Below are 24,332 nucleotides of genomic sequence, written 5' to 3' on the forward strand. Positions count from 1 at the left end.
TTCCAGGTTTACTAAGAGGTATCCAACTGAAAGAAGTAATAGGGACACTGTGTTCCACTTTCTTTTCTCTAAATTTACTTGTGTTGGTGGACAATGCATGGTCTCCTTTTTGAGGAGGCAGAAATGAATTTACTCTGTGGATTTCCAATCCCACATACACTCTATACCCTGTCTTTTAACTGGGTCTTTTAATAACTCTTTGGTTGCACGGTTGTGAAGAAAATAAGAAATAAAACAGCTTGCATTGTATCATTACTTTCCTGTTTTCAAAATGTCCCAAAGTATTCTTTAAAAAGAGGGAATACAGCCAAAAGATAGCTTCATATCTAAATTCTATAGACGAACCCTGAAATGTACCTAAAAGGGTGAATAAAGCTATGGAGACAAATGCATTATAAACTGAACTGTAGTCTTCTGTGAGTGTCTCAGGCTGTGAACATGATGGTAGAAAAGACGACAGTCTGGGAAGGAGACAAGTTTGTGTTTGCTCCTTTCAAGAATGCACAAAGCTGGGTTAAAAGTGAGTTTTGACCATGATCTGTTTGTGCTAGTGAGCTGAGGTGCTCGTGTGTGCCAGTGGGCTGAGGTACTGGTGCACTAGCTTGAGTTCAAGTGCCCATGTGCTGGGAAAGTCACAGTCAAAGAGCTATCCCCTAGTCACCCCTGCACTGCAGGTAAAGGGTTTCCTCGCCCTGGAATGCTAGAAGCTAGTCAGCAAGCCAGTTCAAAACAGAACAGGACGAGGGAATTTCAGTTAATCTGAAAAGGTCGTAATCTACAAATCCATTGTCCAATTGTTTTCTACTATGTCTGTTTACAAATAGACCAGAGGCTGATCTGTGTATTTTATTAACTTTTATTTTTTTTAGATTCTTATTTCTAATCAATACATACGTGTTGTACTATTATTTATTCCCCCATTTAGGAAGTAATTATTTAGTTAATTTAGAAAGCTGCGGTAAATTGGCTTTTTTTAAAACATAAATTGATCTGGTCTGGGAGACAGATATCTACAAGTGAAGGGGTCCTTTTTAATTAACATTGTTGTGGCTGGCCAAGGAGGCAGCTGAGTAAAGAAAGGGAACCAGGTCATTGCTCCTATTCCAGGAATTTGACAATTTGATGTATACCATCTGGAACCATTATAACCTGGGGAACCTCATCCGCAGATTGTTCATAATGCGTCTGTCCATTAATTCTTTCTGACGTTCTATGCAAATTTGGCTGTCAATTTGAACACAGAGTGGTGTTGCTAACTACAGTGAGAAGGATAACCAACGATAATAAAATGTGAGGCTGGATGAACACAGCAGGCCAAGCAGCATCTCAGGAGCACAAAAGCTGACGTTTCGGGCCTAGACCCTTCATCAGAGAGGGGGATGGGGAGAGGGAACTGGAATAAATAGGGAGAGAGGGGGAGGCGGACCAAAGATGGAGAGTAAAGAAGATAGGTGGAGAGAGTATAGGTGGGGAGGTAGGGAGGGGATAGGTCAGTCCAGGGAAGACGGACAGGTCAAGGAGGTGGGATGAGGTTAGTAGGTAGATGCGGGTGCAGCTTGGGGTGGGAGGAAGGGATGGGTGAGAGGAAGAACAGGTTAGGGAGGCAGAGACAGGTTGGACTGGTTTTGGGATGCAGTGGGTGGGGGGGAAGAGCTGGGCTGGTTGTGTGGTGCAGTGGGGGGAGGGGACGAACTGGGCTGGTTTAGGGATGCAGTAGGGGAAGGGGAGATTTTGAAACTGGTGAAGTCAACGAGTTGACTTTGGTGGATAAGGGATGAATGGACACTTGGAGAAACTCTCAATCTTCTTGGAGAAAGACCCATGGTGGTTCTTTTATAATGTTGACAGAGAGACCCTCAGAATAGCATTTCAGCAATAAGGTGAATCCTCTGATAGTAATTCACTCCTGTAGTCATGCGCTGGGGTCAGCAGATAGCACTTACCTGAAAATTTGCTTTGGAATCAAAATTTTTGAGTTGCTTTACTGGAAATAAATCAGGTGAGGACTCCAGACATAACAATTGCAAAGGGAAATGCAAGACATCTATCTCCTCACCGGCTCTTTGAACCTAAGCTTGGTATCACCTCAACAATACTTGTCATCTCTCCTGCTCTCATCAAACCTGCTGGTATCTTGTGCCATTGACTTTCAACTAAGACCATTAGTCTTGGCTGCTGCTTCTTAATTTAGTGGACCATTCTTGCAACAGACAGATCTGATAAAACCAACAACACACTTATTCCAGTGGCTAAAGTACCTGTTATTGCAGATGCCAGTAATAGTTCGATATTTGTTGAGAAGACAGGAACTGGAGCAAGTCACTGACCGCAGTTGACTAGTGCAACCTGTTGCCTCAGCCAGCACCTGAAGATCAAGCTTGCTGAGCAGATCTGCAAGGGACAAAACACTGTTTCGATCAGAGACTGTAAAGTATGATCTCAGCCAGGGAAATAGCAAGATGTTTGAAGTTGCAAGCCCCCTTCCCCACCAAAGGTACTGACTCATACTTAAAATCTCTCTCCTTGGTCGAGTGACCATTCTTCTCATATGGATTGAGATGGGAGATTTGGGAAACTTTTCCATCATTCAGGGCATCAGAGCCAAACCCCATTCTTGCACTCATCTGATGTCCACACGTACATTTTCTAGCAGAGCTTCAGGAGATGTGAACCTGTCTGCTATCCCCATTTTAGGGGCACAGAATCAAACATTGTATCCCAAAGGCCATAAATAACTGGTAGAGAAAGGGGTTGGGGGCCATGGCCCATTCACCAGTACATCCGCTATCCACTGAGATATTAGAATATTTAATATGGTGTGGCGCTAAGTCAAAGATCAGGAGTAAACAATGAACATATCGAGCGAGACTTTGATTTGGACTAATGTTTTCTGCTTCGACAATGAGCAGATTCCCAGTTCCAGCAGCTAATGCTTCAGTGGGTAAAGTCAGCTGGATGAATGCCTGACTAAAACTGAGGCGAAGGGTTAAATCTGAAAATATTACTTTACAGTTTTCATAAGAAAAAAGTCAAAATGTACTCCTCAAAACATTGGTAAAAGCCTTGTTGTCTCATACACTGAAAATGAAAATCAGTTATGCAGTCATATTTAAACCAGTGATTCTTAAACACTGGATTTGGTGATCTTTGTGTTGCTAAAAATGTGGTGCCAAGGAAAGTATCTGATCTTTAGCAGCACAATATAGCATGAATACAAGTCTTCGATTTTGTCAAGAAACAAAAATCACAATGTTTCTTTCGGAGATTAAATGGATGGCTAACTGAACTGATTCTATCAACAGTTGGACAGAACATACCCCTCCAAATCCATCACTATTATATCCTAGTAAAACACAATCTCCTGCAAGCTCCCCTCCAAAGCGCACTCATCCTGACTTAGAGCTTTCGTCATCACTGGGTCAAAATCCTGAAATTCTCTCCTAACAGTACTGTTCTCTCCTAACAGAAACCGAAACAGAGAAATAGAAAGCGGGATATAACACCAGCGCTTCGTCGGAGGCTCACTGATAATGTTACCTAGAATGGTGACGAAACGTCTGAAAACTAACCTTCCAGCTCAGCGAGCAAACTCACACCCAGAATCTTCATGGTCCCACACACTCATTAGAGATGACTGTTAGCAGTTTACTCTGAGGGTCACCATGTCTCGGGGCAAGGGAAGGCGAGGTTGAGAAGGTTGGACATTTGTGATGATCTCAGCTGGTATGGGAATTCAGCCCGCATTGCAGGGATCACTCTGCATTGCAAACCAGCCATCTAGTCAACAGAAATTACCACACTCCCCGCACCCCCCCACCTCCCAATCTATTGCTCCAAACAATCTAGTCTCACAGTCTGTGAGTGGAGACAAGTCATTCCACTCTAAATTTCAGAGGGAAATGTATCTGTAACAGCTCTTAAAGTCCTAATAATTATGCCTGACTAAATGTAATTGTATTTATTGATATCTTGCAAGATAATTTACCTACATGATTGTATAATGGATTAACTAAGAGGGAAGAAATTTTGGAGATACTGCATGAGGTTATTGTTCTGAAGGGGTGATTGTTTTTGTTAAATTGGCTCCAATATTCTACTGATGTTACACAATGTATGGGTGAAGACAAGGAGTTCTACTCTAGCTCTTGGAGTGAGCTGTGTACTTTTGTTTGACCAAATGTACTTGTAATTATTGCTATCATGCAATAAATGACTTGGTATCTAAGAAAAGTAGTCATTGCCTCTGCTTTTCTACAGTAAGTAGACCATGCTGTAACAGCCTGTTGTATAATCATGTAAGAGCCTTTAAAAAAGATATCAATCTAACTGTTGATTAACTAATGCATAACACTGCAAGTAGAGGCCTAATTGAGAAATTATGCAAAGAATCCAAACTTGATTTTATTTTTTAACAGCAATATCTCCTAGTTTTAAATAATAAAACTAAGAACTGTAGATGTAAACAAAACCAGAAAGTGCTGGAGAGACTCAACAGGAGTGGCAGCATCTGCGGAGAGAAAAACAGAATTAATGTTTCAAGTCCAGTGACCCTTTGTCAAAACTGCTCCTGTTTTCTATTTGCTTTTGTGATAGCCTTATAATATTAACCTTGTACTTTTAAGAACTCATTCATCATAACACATTGGTGTCCTTGCTGCAAAGATTGTAGTGTAGAGCCCTTGGGGGTGTCTTGTACTGTTTGTGAGCTCATAGCAGGTAGTCATCATTAAACACACTCTACTCACACATCTCCAGCAGAGAGGGCAGCAGAGAGCTCAGTAGAACAAAATACTCCATTATTACAGTATATCACAGTTAGGTCAGTCTTATGTGATACTACATTTAACCATATGAAATACCAGCTTTTAGATGTGGGCCTAGTCCCCTATTACATCTAGATCTGATTGCAGTCCTCTCTCTCTTCTAAGGTTCTAAATTTGCCAAAATCTTTGAGTTACAATAAGAAGGTCACAAATGACGTTATCAGAATGGGATGCAAAATAAGTCTGACCCTAATGTCTGCTCCCCAGTCCTTCTCTGCTTGTCTTCCACATGGGATTTCTTGCTATTTTGTAAAATGCAGCAGGATACTTAATTTGAGATAACAAGGTATAGAGCTGGATGAACACAAAATTTTCTGAAGAAGGATCTAGGCCCGAAACGTCAGCTTTCTTGCTCCTAAAATGCTGCTTGGCCTGCTGTGTTCATCCAGCTCTACACCTTGTTATCTCAGATTCTCTGGCATCTGCAATTCCTACTATCTCAGGATACTTAACACCTTTAAATTTATCTAAAAATAAGTTGTTTTTGTTTACCCGTTACATTCCTGAATATCTTCTCCTGGGTATAAACCATCTGCCGAATAAGTTCAATGGCAGTTTCCATCAACTCAGCTGCTCTCACTGCCACGCGAGTCTCTGCTACTGGATGTTTGAAGAAGCTGAGCAGGTCACTGGCACTAATGAAGCCTTCAGCCAACACTGATTTACTCCTAGAAATCAAAGAACACACCTTAGAGCAATGAAACAAAAGCAGAAAACATTGGAGAAACTCAGTAGGTCTGGTAGCATCTGTAGGGAGAAAAACAAAGTTAGAATTTTGAGTGCAGTGACGATTCGTAAGAACTGGGCTCAAACCATTAACTGTTTTCTCTCTAGAAATGTTGCCAGGCCTGCTGAGTTTCTCTAGCACTTTCTGTTTTTGTTTCAGATCTCTAATATCTGCAGTTCTTTGTTTTATCTTCGAGTAATAAATAGTTTACACTTGGTGGTGTAAATCTTTCATGAACCCTCTGCAAATTCCCCAATAGAAGATATAGTAAGTAGGGAGATAAAATGTATAAATCAGTTGCAGGAGTTCGATGCATCATCCTGTCAAACCTCCAGCCCTTTATTTGAAGTTAGTTGCAGAGAAGAAAATGTCAACACTCCCTAACTCCCAGCTCAGACAGTTCCCATTAATGACATGATGCAATTGCTATTTTGGCCACTAGAGGCTGCACAATATATTTTGGCTTTGGCCAAATGACAAGTTGGGAAGTTTTGGCCACTTTCTGATGCCGTTGTACAGCCGATCAGAAATCATCTTAGGCATCGTTTTAAGAAACTCCACTTGACAATGGTTCCAAAAATATTCAAGGTAGCTTGGGAAAGGGTAAGTCCTCTCAAGGACAAAGGAAGGAATTTATGCATTGAGCCAGAGAAAGTGGGTGAAGCCTTAATGCATACTTTGTACTGGTATTCACCAAGGAGAAGGAAATAGATGATGGTAAGATTAGGGAGGGGTATGTTGATAGTCTGGGGCATATCAATATTTAGGAGGTGGTGGTGTTGGGTGTCTTGAAAAATATTAAAATAAATAAGTCCCCAGGGCCTGATGGGAACTATCCCAGGATACTGAAGGAGGCAAGGGAGGAGATTGCTGGGGCCTTCAGAGATCTTTGTGTCCACTTTAGCCACAGGTGAGGTCCCAGAAGACTGGAGAATAGCCAACGTTGCTTCTTTGTTTAAGAAGGCAACAGGCACGATCCAGGAAATTATAGGGTCATGAGCCTTACATCAGTTATTGGAGAACATTCTTAGGGACAGGATTTACTTGCATTTAGAACAAAATAGACTTACTAGAGATATTCAGCATAGCTTTGTGTCAGGGAGGTCTTGTCTCACAAATTTGATTGGTTGTGAATTTTGAGAAAGTGACCAAGATATTTGATGAGAACAGGGTAGTGGGGTTTTCTCCATGGGATTTACTGAAACATTTAACAAGGTCTGTTATGGTATTCTGGTCCAAACAGATGGGAAGAGAACATTAGCAAAGGACACAGGATATAGATCATTTGGAAAGTCGGATGGAGAAATGTCAGATGGTCTTTAATAGGGACAAATGTGAGGTGATGCTTCTTGGGAGGTCAAATGTATGATGAAAGTATACAGGAAATAGCAGAAGCCTTGGGAGCATTGATATACAGAGGGAGTCCAGAGCTCCCTGAAAATGGCAACACAGGTGGATAAGGGGATAAAGAAAGCATATGGCATGCTTCCCTTCATCAGTTGAAACACAGTATAAATGTTGGTAAGTCATGTTGCAGCTATATAAAACTTAACTTAGGCCACATTTGGAGAATATTGGCCACACTTAGTCGCTACACTATCAGATGTATGTGGAGACTTCGGAGAGGGTACGAAAGAGGATTATCAGGATTTCGCCTGGATTGGAATGTATTAGCTATAAAGAGAAGTTGGATAAACTTGGATTGTTTTCACTGGAGCGTCGAGGCAGAGAGGCAATCTGGTAGAAGTATATAAAATGGGAGGAATTGACAGGGTAGATAGTCGGAGTCTTTTTCCCAGGGTTGAAATGTCAAATACAAGGGGGTGGAGGCTTAGGGTGAGAGAGGGAAAAGTTTAAAGGAGATGTATGAGGCAAGGTTTTTATACATAGAGAAGTAGGTGCCTGGAGTGCGCGGCCTGAGGAGGTGGTAGAAGCAAATACATAGCAAAGTTTGAGAGATTTAGAGAGACAACAATGAACAGGCAGGGAATAAAGTGATTCAGACCATATGCAGGCAGATAGGATTAGTTTAGATTGGCATCATGGTCAGCACAGACATAATGGGCTGAAGGGCCTATTCCTGTGCTGTGCTGTTCTAGGTTCCTCAGGTCAACCATAAAGGACAAAGGAACACACTTGATTGGAACCACAAGCACCACCTTAAATCTTCACTGTCTGTGCCACAGACGCACAGTGACAGTAGTATGTACCATCCTCTAGATGCAGTGCAGCAACTTGCCAAGGCTTCCCTGACAGTGCCTTCCAAACCCATGACCTCAATGACCTAGCAGATCAAGGACAACAGATCAGTGAGAACAGTATAGACCTCAAGTTCCACTCCAAGTCTCATGCCACTCTGATCTGGACCCATACATTTGTTCCTTCATTGTCACTGCTTCAGAGACCTGGTGTTCACTTCCTAACAGCACTCCAGATGTGTACACACAGAATGGCCTGCAGTCAAAACAAAACAGCTCACCATCACTTTCTCAAGGAAAAGTAGTGATGGTTTACAAATACTAGTGCAGCCAGAGATGCCCACATGTTTAGAGAGAATTTCAAGAAAGCTGGATAACTCTTTAACAGAAAGAATGTTAATGTGGAAAATTCCTCAGGGAAATTTTAGCTCCATTTTCATTTTAAAAAATTTGTTCACGTGGACATTACATTTATTGTCTTTCCCTTGTTGCCTCTGAGAAGGTGGTGGTGTGCTGCCTCCTTTACTACTGCAGCGTATTTGCTGTAGGTATTTGGGACAAAATGCCAGTAGCAAGGGAGTTCCAGGATTTTGATAGTGACAGCGAAAGACTAGTGATATATTTCCAAGTCAGGATGGTGAGTGTCTTGGAATGGAACGTACAGGGGTGGTATTCCCACGTATCCATTACCTTTGTCCTTCTAAATAGAAGTGGTTGTGGGTGTGTAAGGTGTTGTCTAAGGAGCCTTGGTGAATTTTGGCATTGTCTTGGAAATGATACCCACTGATGGTATTATGCATCAATAGTGGAGGCAGAAAGGGTTTGTGGACATGGTTCCAATCCAGGAGCTGCTGTGTCCTGGATGGTGACAACCTTGTTGATGGTTGCTGGAGTTTCACTCATTCAGGTAAGTGGGGAGTATTTCATCACACTCCTGATATTGTCCAAATTTTGCTGTATTTTGAAATGGACTGCTTCAGCATCTGAGGAGTCACGGATGGTGCTGAATATGGTGCAATCATCTGCTAACATCCCCATTTCTGACCTGATGATGGAGGGAAGGTCATGACTGTTGCATTAAGGCAGCATTTTGTATGGCTTAAGAATTGATCAGCAGGCAACTTATTCTGTTTGGCACTATAATAGTAAGGGCAAAATTATTTTAATGTTTTAGAAAAGCAGCCAATAGTGGTGAGATTTTCCTGCCTAAGGTTTGTGTGACCATCATTACCATTTATTCTTTTCTTGTAATTTATTTTCCACTGTTCAAAGTTCAGTAAACCAGGATATTATTGTGGCAGCTAGAACACAGATCCATTTGAACACATCCAGTTCAGCTACAGGATGAAGTAAGAACAAAGCAAACTTCCCACCATCATATCACCACCCCCACCCCACCCCCCATCACAGTGCCCTCTCCATTGAACACTGAGACCAGTTTGCAGCACTTGCTTGATAGCAAAATGACATGCAATTATACAGTGTGATGCCAGATCTCTGAAACATCAAAAATCATTTCCCATGATAATTAACGTTGAAGTGTGGTCATTGATTTTCTCACAGGCCAGCAATAACACAACTGTCTATGAAATTGTTCCCCTTTCCCTGTACCCTCACTGTGTGGAGCTCAGAACTCCTACACCAAATAACTCTCTCTCTTCTACACTTTTCTTCAAAAATTAAGTGCAAATTCAGTGCACCCAGATTCATTGAACTGCTGTCTATTCTTTTCCACCTTGCTGTGGAGTTTTTTTTTGCATGATGGGCTCTGGCACATGAACTGGTTTTGCAGTTTAAAAAAAAATACTGACTTGCCCCTTTTTAATTTTTTAATTTTACCTGTCTCTTGATCTTTTGTAGGCAGCATTAACAAGATCAAGTGCTTGCTGATATGCATCATTGACAAGTCCACTCCCTCGCTGATTCATCAATCCTGCAAGCCCAGAAAAGAATTGCACATTTTTTAAAGAGTGTAGCAATAGACTTAATAGCATTAATTTTGGAGAAACTGTAGATTAACATTAGTTATTTTTAAAATCCTATTTGGTTCCATATATTCTACTTCTGGGAAGCTATACTTAGACACTGTAGAGCATCCTGAAGTGGAAATATGATCTTCAATTAAATTCTCAGCTGACAATACATTGCCTCTGCTTTAGCCTGAGCAGGAATGTTGTCAATTTTTCTACGTGAGCAATACTGAATTAAACTGCGTAAAAATCTCACGTGTTTCTGGAAGCTGAGTTGTAAAGCCGGTGGGAACTGAGGTCTGTGAACCAGAAAGCCACAAGCTTGATTATGGTGTCTGGATTGAGTTGGCCAATATCAACCGGGGCTCAAGTTAGGTGTGTAACAAAGGTTTCTGCCTTCAAAGTGAAAGAAAGTGAACCAGAGGTTCCAGACTGTTCACTGCCCCATAGATTCACCTTTCCCTTTGATGGAGGCAGAAATGGATTATACAGTGCTTTGATACTCCACTACTGGTCGCTGCAACTCACTGTCACAGCTGTTATTTTCAGAATGGTGGCTGAAGATTGGAAAAATCTTCATAGGGTCAAAAGATACAAAAAAGGAGGTATGAACAAGAATGTTTGGAGTGCTGAATATTGATGGATGCATCTTAGGTAATTGAGGTAAGTAGGGGAAGAAATATTAGAGGTTTTAAGTATAATCTTTGAATCTCTCTTGGATTCAGGGCTGCTATGAGAGGACTGTAGGACTGTAAAAGCTATATTTTTGTTCAAAGAAGGGGAGAGAGAAAAACCAAACTAATAGTGGCCTGTCGACCTAATGTTGGTTACAGGGCAACCTTTTGAGACTGCATGGTGTTATCTGAGGCTGGGGAGCTGCACTGTTTAGTTGTTTTAGTCCCTCTCAACTACTGGAATTAGCAAATATTAAATTTAACCCAGTTCTGAAGAAGGGTTGTTGGCCTTAAAACTTTACCCCTATTTTCTCTATTAAGCCTGCTGAATTCTCCAACAATTTCTGTTTTCGTTTGTTTTAGATCTCCAGCACCTGCAGTTCTTTGTTTTGGTGATGTAGATATTTACATGGATCTCAGACTATGTCAGATTCAGTAGTTGGAATGAGTTAACTGGGTTTTTTTGTCAATAGCAAATAACTGAGTTATTCAGTTCCTTCCAAAGTGAAGAACCTTACACTTACTCACTTTGTTTTCCATCTGCCATGCTTTGGCCCAGTTAATCAGCCTAAATAAATCTCCTTGAAGTCTCTGTGCATACTTCACACAAGTCACAGTCCCGTTAAGTTTTGTATAATTCTCAAACCTGGAAATATAATTGGCCTCACATCCAAATAATAGTTTGTGCAAATCCAGTGAAAAAGCACTGATCCTTGTGAAAACCCACTGGTCATATTCTACCAACTTCTGAATAATCCATTTATTTCCACCTCTCTGCTTTCGGCCTGTTAGTCAATCCTCAATACGTGTTAGTGTATTACTTCCAAACCCTTGGACTTTAATTTTGTTTACTACCTTCCTCTTTGGGATTTTATCAAAAGCCTTCTGAAAATTCAAATACATCACATCCAATGGATGGAGGCTTCCTCCTCCCCAACATCCTTATCCTCCTCCTCCTCCTCATCATCATTGTTGGAAGAATACTCCCATTCCCCCATTCCTGTGCATCCACAAAATGCCCCATTGCCTGTTCCAGTTATGCCGAGTACAGCATGCCAGGATGGTGTCGCACAATCTGTCTGGACTTGGCCAAGAGCGGAACTGTACCTTCAGCAGCAATACATTCTGCTCCCTCATGGCCCTTGATGAAGTGTGGGGTGCATTAAACCCGGGGGAGATGGTGTGCAATGGCATCATGATTGCAGTGGTAGCGTTCTTTCCCCAGTATCCAGCCTTGTAAGGCACCTACACGCTCAATCACAGCAGGTACATCAAACTGCTCTAGGATGTAGCAGATATGACAGTTGCCATTTAGGAGGCATACATCTTTGGGAAGTGGGAACAGTGATCACCCAGACGTTAATTAAATGGAACCCATCCCTTCGGAATTCCACAACACTGTAGCCTGGACCTCTCAATGTGCTTTGTATGTAGACCCCTCCCAGTGTCACATGTCACAGCCAACGGTGGCCCACACATGAGGGAAGCCAGCAATGTTACCAAATCCCACAACCCTCATCATGGAGGATCAAAATGAGTGGCTGGGACCTTTCACAGCCAGCCTTGGTTACTGCCCAGATGTATTTGCGAGAGCATGACCGAGAGGTCCCACTATGATCAGCTGTCACACCTGAAAGGAACCAGTTGCACAGATGTTGTGAGTGGTTGTCATCTTCACAGCTTTTGGGAGAAGTTGGCCTTGCATTCTTGCAGCTGTCAGGTCCCGCTCCAGCAGTTTCATCACAGTGTCATGGGACGTGCAGACCCTCTACACTCTACCTCATTCATCACCCAGGAAATGGAGTTGGGGCTGGAGCCAGAAAGCTCTCGGCCTCTTACATACCCCATGCACTCTGAGCGGCCCTATGGCTGTGGCTTCTTCCTGAACGGGGTTTTCCTTGTCCTCTGTGGCAGCCTGCTGCTTCTTCTGGTCTTCCTGCATGCACCTTCACCTTCTTAGGAAGGCAGATATAGGAAGAAACATCCTACCAATGACGCAGTGCAGGGCTTCTGGTGGAAATGACCTTCATTGAAAACAGAAAGTGTGGAAGAGGTTCTTGGATCTCAGTTGGGTGATCAGAAGCATTTCCTTTCAAATACAGATTGAGAGTGCTTTTCCATACAGTGAGACATGCAGCAGACTGATTACAAAAACCCTGTCTCCATTGTTCATCGAGCTTCAGCCTCATCATGTGCGGCACTTTGAAGGAACTACACTGGACAAGTGACCACCATGTTTCCTCATTTAAGGACTGCTTCCTGTGCTCTGAGACCCATCTTATCTCCAAATGATATTGCCTGTTCAATTTCTCCCTGCATTCAGTATGGACCATTGTTATACTTATGTGACAAATAACGAAACAATGGTGTGGGGCTTATACAATACCCTTGGAATTTGTATAAATAATGATGCACCTATGGCCAGCATTGGCCTTTTTAAAATTTCATTGTTGCTAACTTCAGCCAAGTTCAACTGGCAAGAAATTAAAGGCATGTTGCAAATCGCCTTTGACCAGCATCTGACACCTAAGTATCTCTGCTCTACATGCATGATTAATGGGTGGTGAAGAGATTGCAAATTAAATGTAGTTGGAGTTTTGCAAGTGGCTGTCTGTTGTATTTGTATCTTCAATGTCCTAGAGTTCAACAAACATGGTTCCACACTTTTACCCAACAACCTGACTCTGATTATACCCAGCCATTTTCTGGTAGCACTTTGCATCTAGAGAATGGAAAGTTATGGCAGGGAATGTTGCTTGGGGTGGACACTGTCAGCACTAGGCTCTGCCTGGTCATGAAGTAGCAGCCCAAACCATCCATGTTTTCTTTTAGCTCATAATAACCTGACAGCCCTTTTCTATCCATCCTGTCCATTTGGATTCCCACCACATCAAACGTTGCCACCAATTGTCCTCCCTGCCCCTTCAATACCAAAAATGATGCTTGCTCTGCTCCTCAACGTTCCTTCTGTGGAGGTCATGTTGGTGATAACTGCCAATAATCACCCCTCCCATAGCTTACTATTCCCTCTGAAGCTGTTCTCCCTTAAACCCTGTTCACCTTGAATTCTCCCTCATTATCATGCTTGTCCTTACCTCCACCAATACCTCGGATTCCACACCCCACAACCTGATTCCCCATCCCTCCTGACATTAATTCTCCTCACTAGCCCTGTGACTCCCTCCGAACCTTCCTGCAACATCAATGGAAGGACAGTCAGGACTGAATTCATTCAAGACCTCTGGACAACTTTGAGCAGCCCTTAGACATGACTGGCCAGACCCCTGCCGAATGTCTTTGCAGCTCCTAGGCTGATGATACATGATTCAGAGCTCTGACACCATAGTGCTAGGGTTATTTTGCTCATTCACAATGCAGTCCTTGTTCTTATCCAAACAGGCAGAAAGTATCTTGTATCTGATGAATAAATGTAAGCATAAAGGTTCCTTGTGGAGTCTACACCTGCCTAGCCTTGTCTATTAACCAATTCTAATGTACCACTTGACCTAACGCAAGCAACTGTCTTCTGGGATATAGTGTCTAGGTAGCTCTGCTGCTCCTCATGCCCAGGAATATCTGCAGCTCTTAGTTCAATCTAACAATTCTGAGTTGAAGTTCCTCAAGGCGTTAACATTTAACTGTTGAAGATTGCAATTCACTTCACAAACTCTCACATGATAGAGTAATGCCACACTGCCTAAAATGCCATACCAAACTAAACTTTTTTTTATTTAATTAGTTTCAAATTTAAAGTTAGAAAAGGTTACCATTTTTAGCTAGTTAAGATAAGCTACTGGAGGAACTCAAAAAGAATAAAATGTAAAATGCTTTCTTTGTACTGAATTCCCATTTGCACCAAATTCCAGACTTTCATACACAGTCTACGAAGCTCTCTTGACATGAAAACTCTCTGGGTAGCAAAATTGTCTATTGTACATTAAATGCATGGGTTACAGTCTCATTTACCTTTTACTTTGGGATGCATTTCTTCTGATGTACATGTGGAGCTCAGGCAACTAAGCACGAACAGTAACTGGCGGGTTCCTGTACTTAATACCTACATGTGGAAAAAAAAGTTATCACTATACTGGCAATGTAATTTCTTTGAATAAGTCAATAAATAACAATGAATGAATTAGCAAGCTCATTTTTAAGTTAGATTGATTGCAATAGCTAAAATAGTGGACAGTAAACTGTCCTATAAATAAGTAAACTATTTGTACAGTAACATTTCAAATGACAATATGGAGACTTTAGTGGATTGTGGGCTGGACGCTCAGTTGTTCAGTTATAAGTGATCTCAAAAAGAACAGAACTGCACAAGTAAGAGAGTCCTTAAGCATAACATCATTGGGCCAATTGATTTAATTGTAGTCGGATCTAACAGCCTGGATTCTTATCCTTGAAGTAAGAATTGTGAATTCCCGATGTTGTGATCCCATGTGCTCTCTAGCATTGTGTGCAGACACAAACTTCACTATAGGGTAACAGAGATGGGTTGGAGATGTGGCTATTCCCTTTAGAAATAGGCCCAAGTTGGGGACAGAGGCAGTTGGAGACTGAAGCTGGCAGTTTGGAAGGTCCATCTTCATTCACTGGGAAGCTAGTCCACTTCTTCATATAAGTGTGAGGTACCCTAGCTCTCACCCCACATATGCCCTCATCCCTCACTCCACTCGTCCCAACCCCTGGTTCCAGATTCAGTTACTGGATGGTTCATAGTTCACGGCATCACAGAGGAACCATGTCCAGTATCAAAATGGGCCTAATTCCATGAAATAGCAGTGGGGCCTAAAATTCCGACCCTGAAATGGTGTAGGTAAGGGCAGAAGTACTGCATGTGGGCTGGCTACCTGCTCCCTCATCCTCTGTCCTAAAAATGTGGATGGTGTTCCACAGTTCCAGAATTGTTTCCTAACGACCATTCTGAAATCCTGCCTGCCTCTATTCCAACAGAGATTCAAGTATGCAAATTCAACCCAACGTTATAAGTCAGATCCCAAGCTGGGACAAGAAATGGTTGACCTTTTATTTGAAACCAGGACACTGAGATGCATTTTAAGTTCAAAACATTTGAGCAAGCCTGTATCCCCCTTATCCCCTAATGAGGTGGTATTCAATCTTCTCATAGCAAGGCAAGGCCAGCATTTATTGACTAAGCTCCAGAATTCTCTCTCTGAGTCGCACCATCAATCTTCCTCTCCTTCCTCTTTAAAATGCTCCTCAAAACCTACCTCTTTGACTGAGTAAGTCTGGTCTATATGTCTGGCTTATGCTACATGGTAGGTGGTTAATAGCTTATGAGAGACCAATTATAAACAACTAATACAAAGTTTAAAGTTAGAAAATAATCAGATGGCTCTAATAATTAAGTCAAATGAGGATCATCAGTTCGCATCCATAATTAACTGATTAATCAGTAATTGTTCCACTCTGAGCACCATGAAGAAGGCAGACTGTACTCTGGCACAGTGGCTTCAGGGTGTCCCATGATGAAAGGCTCAATCGTGCCCTCAGCGTCAGGGTTGGCTGGCTCCTGAAGGACATGACTGCCAACCTGGCCTGAGTAAGATAACCAACCTATGGAAGTAGCCTATTTGATGTCTGACCACATTAATCTGTTGCAGTCATGTCTGCCCATGATTGTATTTACAGGAGTTAATCACCTTCCACTTCTTGTGGTAAGAGAAGTGTTGATTTGAATAATTTCCACTGGATAGGGAGTAGCTGGCTAATGCATAATCCACATGTATTTTCATTTCAATTGACTATAGATAATACCTGTCAGTGAACATTTAACATTATCCTGTGTCTGATTGGTCAAAGCATTTTCCATAGCAACAACACCACCATGCTAAGATAGACTGAGTTGCCTAGAACTGGGCTTCAATCACATGTCACTACAGTAAGTAAGCACAATGCCCTTTCCTTCTCTCTTTCCTTACTCACCATTAAACAAGGATACCAAGTCTGTTTCATTGGAGATTACAGAAGATGTGCCAGAAGCAGGAGCACACATAATACAGAATTTGGCACCAACCTGGTGAGACTGCAACTCAAGGCTGCCCATGATCTAAACACCCAAATGTAGTAGTTTCTGCAGACAGCAAAGTAATCCATAGCCAGTTATTCAAAACAAAACTTTCTATTGCTCTGCACCTAACATGGTAGTGAAGATCAGGTAGCTTAAGGAACAGCCCTGTTCTCACCATGGTGAATCTTCCATGTGGATGCAACAATGCCCAGCATTTTCAGTAAAAGTGAAGCTTTGTATTCCTGCTTGGCCTTTTGTTGAGGTCTCAGTACCATAATTAGCACTGTCCAATCAAATTGGTTCAATGTGCATAATATTAAGAGGAGACTGGGTGCAGCAAGAGGCAGATAATGCTCTCAGTGGGATTTGTGATGATAACATACTGATTATAAGGCTGAAGACTGTTGTGTAAGAAAATTATTCTGAAAGAGTTAATGTATCTTGAGCTCTGCCCAGTAAGATGATGTTCCAGGCTGGAGAATCAGTTAGAGTCTTGGATAGTCTCCTGTTGGAGATACACATCTTCTCTATCTCTTGTTAGTAATAGTTCCTACAGTAAGAGTTAATGTAACCTGTATATAGTTACTGTTAAGCATTAAACTACATCTTGTTGCACCTCTTCTGTGAGACTTATTTGTGGCCTGTCCTCTACCAAACTACGGAACAGACTCATAGACGAGCACGAGCAGGCGGTTTGGTGGTGGAAATCTACCCCAACCACATCATATATCCAGGCATCACTAACAGTGCATATTCTAACAGTGACCTCGGATCCAGAATTAGCTCCCCCGTTAGAATTCAACTAGGTTTAGGAAGTAGCAAAGTTGAAGGAAAGAAAAAGAAAAGAAACATTATAATTGGGCACCAGAAAAGCAAAAATGGAAATTGGAGAGAGTAGGGCATGAAACTGAGCAAATGATAACAGGAACCAGTGAAGGAGAGGACATGATCTTTATGAAAAAAGAGAGAGAATATGAAAAGGAGAGAGACAGTGGACAAAATAAAGGGAAACAACTAGAAAATGAAACAAAAAGGAAAGTAATGTGGACGAGGCAATGCCCACCATGGTCAAGGTGCCGGTCCTTGGAGGCTAACCAAAAGGAAAAGCCTTGATGAACAAAATGATTTTCATTACAATTTTAAAAATTACAAATGTACAGAATATGCTAAGGGAGCATAGTGCTGCAACAGCTGATACTCTTACTCCAAACCACATCCTTCAAAAGTCACTAGTGGGATTATTATCTCCCAGCTTTATAAATTGTTCCATGTTCCCATGATGAGGCCACATAGATGCAAAAGAAAGAGTTAATGACAGGGGAATACAGATCATTAAAAGCTCACAAAAGTGCGGTATTGTTACTGTCATAAAATTCTGGAAATGAGACAATGAACAGTTGAAAGTATTGACCTAGATTTTACAAATCAGTGCACTTGCATGATTTTGTATCTGAATGCCTGCATAGTTGATTCCGTTGCACACAGCTCTCTGCTTTGAGAACAAATTTGTAAAACCTATCCATTATGACCTGTCTTGTAATATAAAAAAACTGAGACAGAAAAAATGAAGAGATCTTAAACAGTGGTTAAAGAACAATGGCGTTAACAAGAACATCAAGTTAATAGAATGAAGAGAAAGGAAGTCAAGCTCAAATTGGAAGTCAGAATATGTATAGACAAAATAGAAGTTAAAACAAAGAGACAGACAAAATAGGTCACCTGGTCAGAAGCTTGATCAATGTGAAAATGAAATAAAAAGATATATAATTTGAAAGAATAAAATGCAGAACTTCTGTGAAAAGGAGAAAGAATATCTCAGTGAGGAGGCAGAAACTTTTTTTCAAAGCTGTAACAAAAGAAAAGATAACTGAATAGAAAGATTAGGAACTAAGATGTCCATCACATAGTTAGGAGCAAAATTAAAGGATGTATTCATTATTTAGTAGGTTAGGACAGAGGGACAGGGATGAGCTCCTTTTGTCAAAAGCAATGATATATACTCCTCGCAGAAAGGGATTTTGGAGAATTTTATCTAGAATTTATTAAAGTGCTTCTCATGCATTTGATTATAAATTTTCAAAAGAAACATCGATTCTAAGTAAGAGAAAATTTCCTGATCTTTTCCAGTTTGTAACAATGCAGGAAGGATGGCAAATTCATACAAGAAAGTGACTTATTAATAGCTCAGTGGATGAAATGTACACTTTAATGCAATACCTGAATCAACCCCAAAATGATTTCAATTAAAGAGGTACTTACTCATGCGACAATTATAATTGAGATTAAACTAAGTTCCAGCAATGTGAGCCATTGAATACTGAGCAGGCCATTCTGAATACTGTATTCTAATGCTTTAAGGCAGATGTTACTACAGTGAGAAAGTCACCGACAATGAAAATCTAAAGAGTTGGCTAGATCTTTGGAGTTAGGGTGAAAGGAAAAGCTTGGTAATCAAGTAATTAAATAAGAACAGTAAGTAATGCAGTTGAAGATTCACCTAGGAAAGAAGGTGAATGGCTGTGGAAATTTAATGCACACATAGTGAAAGTATTAACAGACGTGTAATAGTTAATTAGCCCATATTGAAGCTTAAAGTACATCATTGATGTTCCATTGAGTTACTTCAGTAAAAATTATTTTTTCATAGCTAAGTATTCTAAGACAAAGACTACCCAAACATATCTAGTGCAGTCAGGAAAAATTTGCACAAGTGCATAACATGGTATCCTGTTCACTTTTTTTATAATTAGATTACTTCTATGGGTTAAATATTGCTCAACAAAAGCTTTGTCAATGACCAGACTGTTGTGGCAGTTTTTTAAAACTGAGTTGATTTACAAAGAACAATTTAAGAGGTGACAATGTATTTGAGATTTATCACAAGTAAAGTATGAAGTACTGTTTTTTAATCATTGTCCACAATATGGATTGAAACAGAAACAGTCTGAAAGCAACCCTTTCCTTCACAATATGAACTGCAAGAGAATGCTTTGCTAAACAGATGTTGTATTCCATGAACTTACATACTTACTGTTCTCCTACTTTATGCTGAGCTGAGTTGAAGCTATAAAATTGTAATTCTGAATTAAATTAAAATATGTTAAATTGGGCCCCGTTATTTTTGAGTTTTTCTAATTTTGAAACCAAGGTTTTGCTTTGATTGTGATGATTATTATCAATTTTATTCTCCTTTACCGAAGCTAAAATGTTATGATTAAAATATCAAAATAATATGGCTTTTAAAGTAAGCCACAACTTAGGTAGAACATAACAAATGATCTGTTTGTCTCCTACTGGTCACAAAGCTGCGGCTGGGTCTTTTCACCTTTTTCTTTGTAAGACAACCAAAACATTCAAATTAGACTTTGGACATAAGAACTCCTAATAAAATCCTAAATGTGGATTTATAATTTTTACAATTTTCCTGCAATTAATTTAACTTCTTAATTCTTCAGTTTTACACTGTACCCACCTGTGTTATTTGTTCCTTTCAAAAATAAACATTGGTTGTGAAACATTTGCAAATGTAATTTGGAAGTAACATGTAATAACCCAAATGATAGACAGAATGACGAGGTAAGAGTTGAATATTATAGGGACTTGTCAGCTATAATGGCAGAAACCTTTAAGAGTTGTCACAAACTTCCAGAAAACAAATTTACTGAGATAAATGACACACATTACAACATGGAAATTGGGAAAAGGCACCAACAGCTATCTTAGGTTTCTGATCAGAGATCTAAGCAACTCCATGTATCTGTAAAGATGAGCCCCAATAGACTTTGATGGCATCAATCTATTTCACAGGATATGAGACCTGAGTGCGTTCGCTCAAACAGATGAATTCTGAATAAATTAAAAAGCTAACATATGGATCAACTCAGGAAAGGTGCATATAAGACTGAAACAGACAGGGGCACGGAGAGAAAGAAGGTTGTGTAAAGCTGGAAAATGAGGAGAGAAGGATAGAATTCCAAATACAGGTCATTAGCTGTTCCAGTATGAAATGCCAAACTAACTCTGTAGTCCTTCATTAGTTTGTTTGAAGTTTTACCATAATTATGTTAAAGAATTCCTTCCTTACCATTCTGTTAAAGCTCGCTGCTGCAGTTTTCTGTTATAGTAGGATTCCCAGAACTTGACGTTTAGGTTTTTGAATTCTCACCAGTGATGGCAATGATCCCAGACTAAGTTTGGGTTTTTTAGTATGAAGCCGAAACTCAGTTTTGAAGGCAGAATTCCCAGCCCTGTGTCTTGATTCACAATGACGATTACCCCTGCTGTAGTTTAATTTGAGACCAGTGTTCATGTCTCATGACTTAACCCTGTGTGTTTATTCAATAAGGTTCAGTTCTCTTTTTATCTGTTGGATTTACCTGTAGCATTGGCAGAAATCATGACTTCAGAGCAAAGCGCCAACTACTCCTAAATAATAGCCTCATTCATACAAACTTGAAAAAGATTTTCTATCTCTAAATATTCAAATGTGTGGTTTGGGGATTGATAGACAGTGTCTCTGTCAAAATAGAGAACATAACTTCTGTCAAAATTCATCAGTGAAGGTCAAGGAGATGCCTTTTCTCATACTGATAAGGGATGTTGTTGGGGATTCCATGCATTTGAAAATGATGGCAGGGTATTTTTGAGTACTGTGAAATCATTCATAAAACAACAATCCGAGTCAGGTTTATTCCTGTTGTGCAATGTGATTTTTTTTCTTCCCCCAGGTCTTGTGAATGTTTTTTACGGTGATACTTAGATTTCTGTAGCATTGTCAATGGTCCCTTGATGGTTGCAAATTTCTCTTCTACATAAAATGGGAAAGAAACTTCAGAAACTCACTCATCAGAACCAACAAATGGACACACTGAAACTACATTGCGACAGTTGGATATCTCAAAAATTTTAAACTTAATTTGGAATGGTAACTGTTCAAAAAAATTAAAATGACAACAGAAAGTTTTGTGAACAAGGAATTGTGTATCCTGTGGATTTTTTTGACACACATAGATATAAACTGTACACATTATAGACCTACAGCAATCAACAGGGAAAAAGATTATGAATTAACATTGTAGACAATGTAAAGACTATATCTTTTTAATTTTTAGTATTTTTGATTGTCAACAGAAGTGGAGAAGGATGATTTTAAAAAAGAAATAAAGATTGCAGGAAGGATATCTGCACTTTTTAAGGGCAAAATATCTGAAACTCATTGTAAGAGCTCTTTACAGGCAATGGGAAGGTGTCTAGATAGAGATGGGCTGGAGCCAAGGAGGGTGTATGAATGGAGATTTGGTTGGCAGCAAGTAGCTGATAGGTCTGGAGAATGGTGACATGTTGTTGATGAAATAGCCTTCTGCCTGTCACTATCTGTGTGAATGGCTTCCATGCAGCTGAACAGCTTGCAGATGTGAAAGTTTGGATTAGAAGCTAATGGACTTTTGGAAAGAAGGGAGCTGTCCTTTCTCTATAGGATATACCAAGGTTGAAGGCAGCCGGTTTATGTCAGTGATCTTTTTCCGAAAGCTGTTGGTTTTAACCAATAAGTCAGAAACTTTATAAATGTGAAGCAGTCATTGTTTGCCTCCTACTAGCAATTGAAAGTACCCAGGGAAGCAAGTTCTGACAAGCCAATAAGATCATCACAGTGAACCCTGTGGATAGTGATCATTGAACTGCCATCTCAGGCTTTCCCTTTGCCTATATCTCGCATGTCTTTTTGTGCCTGTATGATTGTCTACATTATGTGTGTAGTGGAGATTTTATAAGGGAGTCAGAGTTTTAACAAATAGATATACATGCAGTCAATTCAAAATTGTTTATCGATAGTGTATTTTCATAGAATCCCTACAGTGTGAAAACAGGTCCTTCAGCCCAACAAGTCCACACTGACCCTCAGAGCTTCTCACCCAGACCCATCCCCTTTTGGCCACCTAACCTACACATTCCTAGACACTATGGGCAATTTAGCAAGGTCAATCCACCTAGCCTGCACCTCTTTGGACTGTGGGAGGAAACCGGAGCACCTGGAGGAAACACACACAGACACGGGGAGAATGTGCGAACTCCATACAGACAGTCACCGGAGGCTGGATTTGAACTTGGGTTCCCAGTGCTGTGAGGCAGCGGTGCTAACCACTGAGGCACTGTGTAACTTACCACTTGTCAGCTCAAGCCTTGATATTGTCCAGATCTTGTTGCATTTGATCGTGGACTGCTTCAGTATTTGAGGAGCTGCGAATGGTGCAATCATCAGCGAACATCCCCACTTTGACCTTATGATGGAGGGAAGGTCATTGCTGAAGCTGCTGAAGATGATTAGACTGCGGACACTGCCCTGAGGAGCTCCTGCAGAGATGTCCTGGAGCTGAGATGACTGACCTCCAACAACCACAACCATCTTCATATATATCAGATATGATTCCAAGCACTGGAGAGTTTGCCCCCAGTACTGATTGATTCCAGTTTGGCTTGGGCTACTAGCGCTGTGAGGCTGCATTGCTAAACACTGAGCCACTGTGCCATCTAGCTATGGTGGGAATCTATTTGTAATAAATATTAATTTTTGCAAAGAGCAAAAATCTGGTTTTCTGTCAGCCTGGGTAGATGGATAAATTGGAAGATTTTGCATATTTATACAAACCTTTTTACTTTTGTGACAATACTAGGAATAGGGGTTTGATTTTGAACACACCATTCCAGTGAGGGAGAAGCCAAACACTCCAAGATATTTCGGAGATTGTAATCAGACAAATAAATGAGCTGAGCAAAAGACCCATTAGGAGGGGTGACCAAAAATTTTGTACGACAGATTGATTTAGAAAGACGCTCATAGGAGAAGGGAGAGAGAACCGAAAAGAAAATATTCCAACCTAGAAAGCTACAATAGCATGTCAACGGGAGTGGAGATGAAGAAAGATCTACATTGAGAACAAAGATTTTGGGTAGAGATGGAAGTCATTGCTCGGATAGGAGAGACAAGTCCCCATCAGATGATTTAAATATCAGGATGAATTGCAAGTAGGAGGCTTGGGGAAGGAATTTGGTGCTGATGTAGTTTATGAAGAATAGCAATGATTGGTGAATGGGACTTAGTGCACAATAGGAGAGAGAGTTTATGTTGAGCTGAATTTTGTGGAGGATGGATAATGGGAGCCCAGAATGGAGAACTTTGGAAACATGAAATTTGAATGTGATTGAAGGTATGGATAAAAGATTTAGCAGCATATAGACTGAGCTTGGGTTAAAGAAGACAACATTTGTGAGAAGAAGTATTTGATGTTAGATGCTCAGCTTGTTGTCAAATACAATTGAGAAACAATCTGTTACAATCTAAGACAATGGCATGGAGGAGGATGGAATCAGAGATGAGCTGTGGAATTCTTTGCCACAGAAAATGGTTGAGGCAAAGATTCAATTTTTCTCAGGAAGGAGTTAGATATATTTCTTAGGGCTAAAGAAATTAAAGGGTGTGGGATGAACATAGCAACAGGATACTGAGCTGGATGATCAGCCATGATCACGTTGAATGGCAGAGCAGGCTCGAAGGGCCATATGGCCTACTCCTGCTCTTAGTTTCTATGGACACAGATAAAAAATGTCATGTGAGTTAATATTCATATCTTTCATTCATGTGTTACTTTTAGTTGCAACCTCTTCCTTATTTTGCTTTTTCTCTTCCTTTTATAAACAGAGTACAATTAATCAGCAAAGGTGGTAAGGATATAGCAGGGCACTACAGGCCATGTGTCTAAAATCAACATTAGGGAAACTATTGGAAACATTTTCTGTGTAACAGAAGTACTTTCCACTTTAAGAAGCTGGGGGAAAGACAATTACGATGAGATTAGGCAAGATTTAGGGAGCATAGGATGGGGAAGGAAACTGCGGGGAATGGGCACAT

General features: G+C 40.6%; 1 protein-coding gene across 4 annotated transcripts in view; it reads right to left on the reverse strand.

The window, feature by feature from the left end:
- Positions 1 to 24,332, reverse strand: part of LOC125459112 (eosinophil peroxidase-like) — a 100,660-nt gene that overhangs the window by 35,053 nt on the left and 41,275 nt on the right. For 3 of the 4 annotated variants that reach the window (XM_048545034.2, XM_048545037.2, XM_048545033.2), the window contains exons 1-5: positions 20,511 to 20,661; positions 14,359 to 14,449; positions 9,588 to 9,681; positions 5,316 to 5,491; positions 2,259 to 2,391 (exon numbers count right to left, since the gene is read on the reverse strand). In XM_048545034.2, the coding sequence (XP_048400991.2) occupies positions 2,259 to 2,391; positions 5,316 to 5,491; positions 9,588 to 9,681; positions 14,359 to 14,449; positions 20,511 to 20,513 (497 nt within the window). In that variant the 5' untranslated portion in view covers positions 20,514 to 20,661. Of the gene's footprint in view, positions 1 to 2,258; positions 2,392 to 5,315; positions 5,492 to 9,587; positions 9,682 to 14,358; positions 14,450 to 20,510; positions 20,662 to 24,332 lie in introns of those variants that run through there. The other variant, XM_059652000.1, reaches the window with a different exon arrangement.

Source organism: Stegostoma tigrinum, chromosome 17, assembly GCF_030684315.1.
Source record: "Stegostoma tigrinum isolate sSteTig4 chromosome 17, sSteTig4.hap1, whole genome shotgun sequence".
Taxonomy (NCBI): domain Eukaryota; kingdom Metazoa; phylum Chordata; class Chondrichthyes; order Orectolobiformes; family Stegostomatidae; genus Stegostoma; species Stegostoma tigrinum.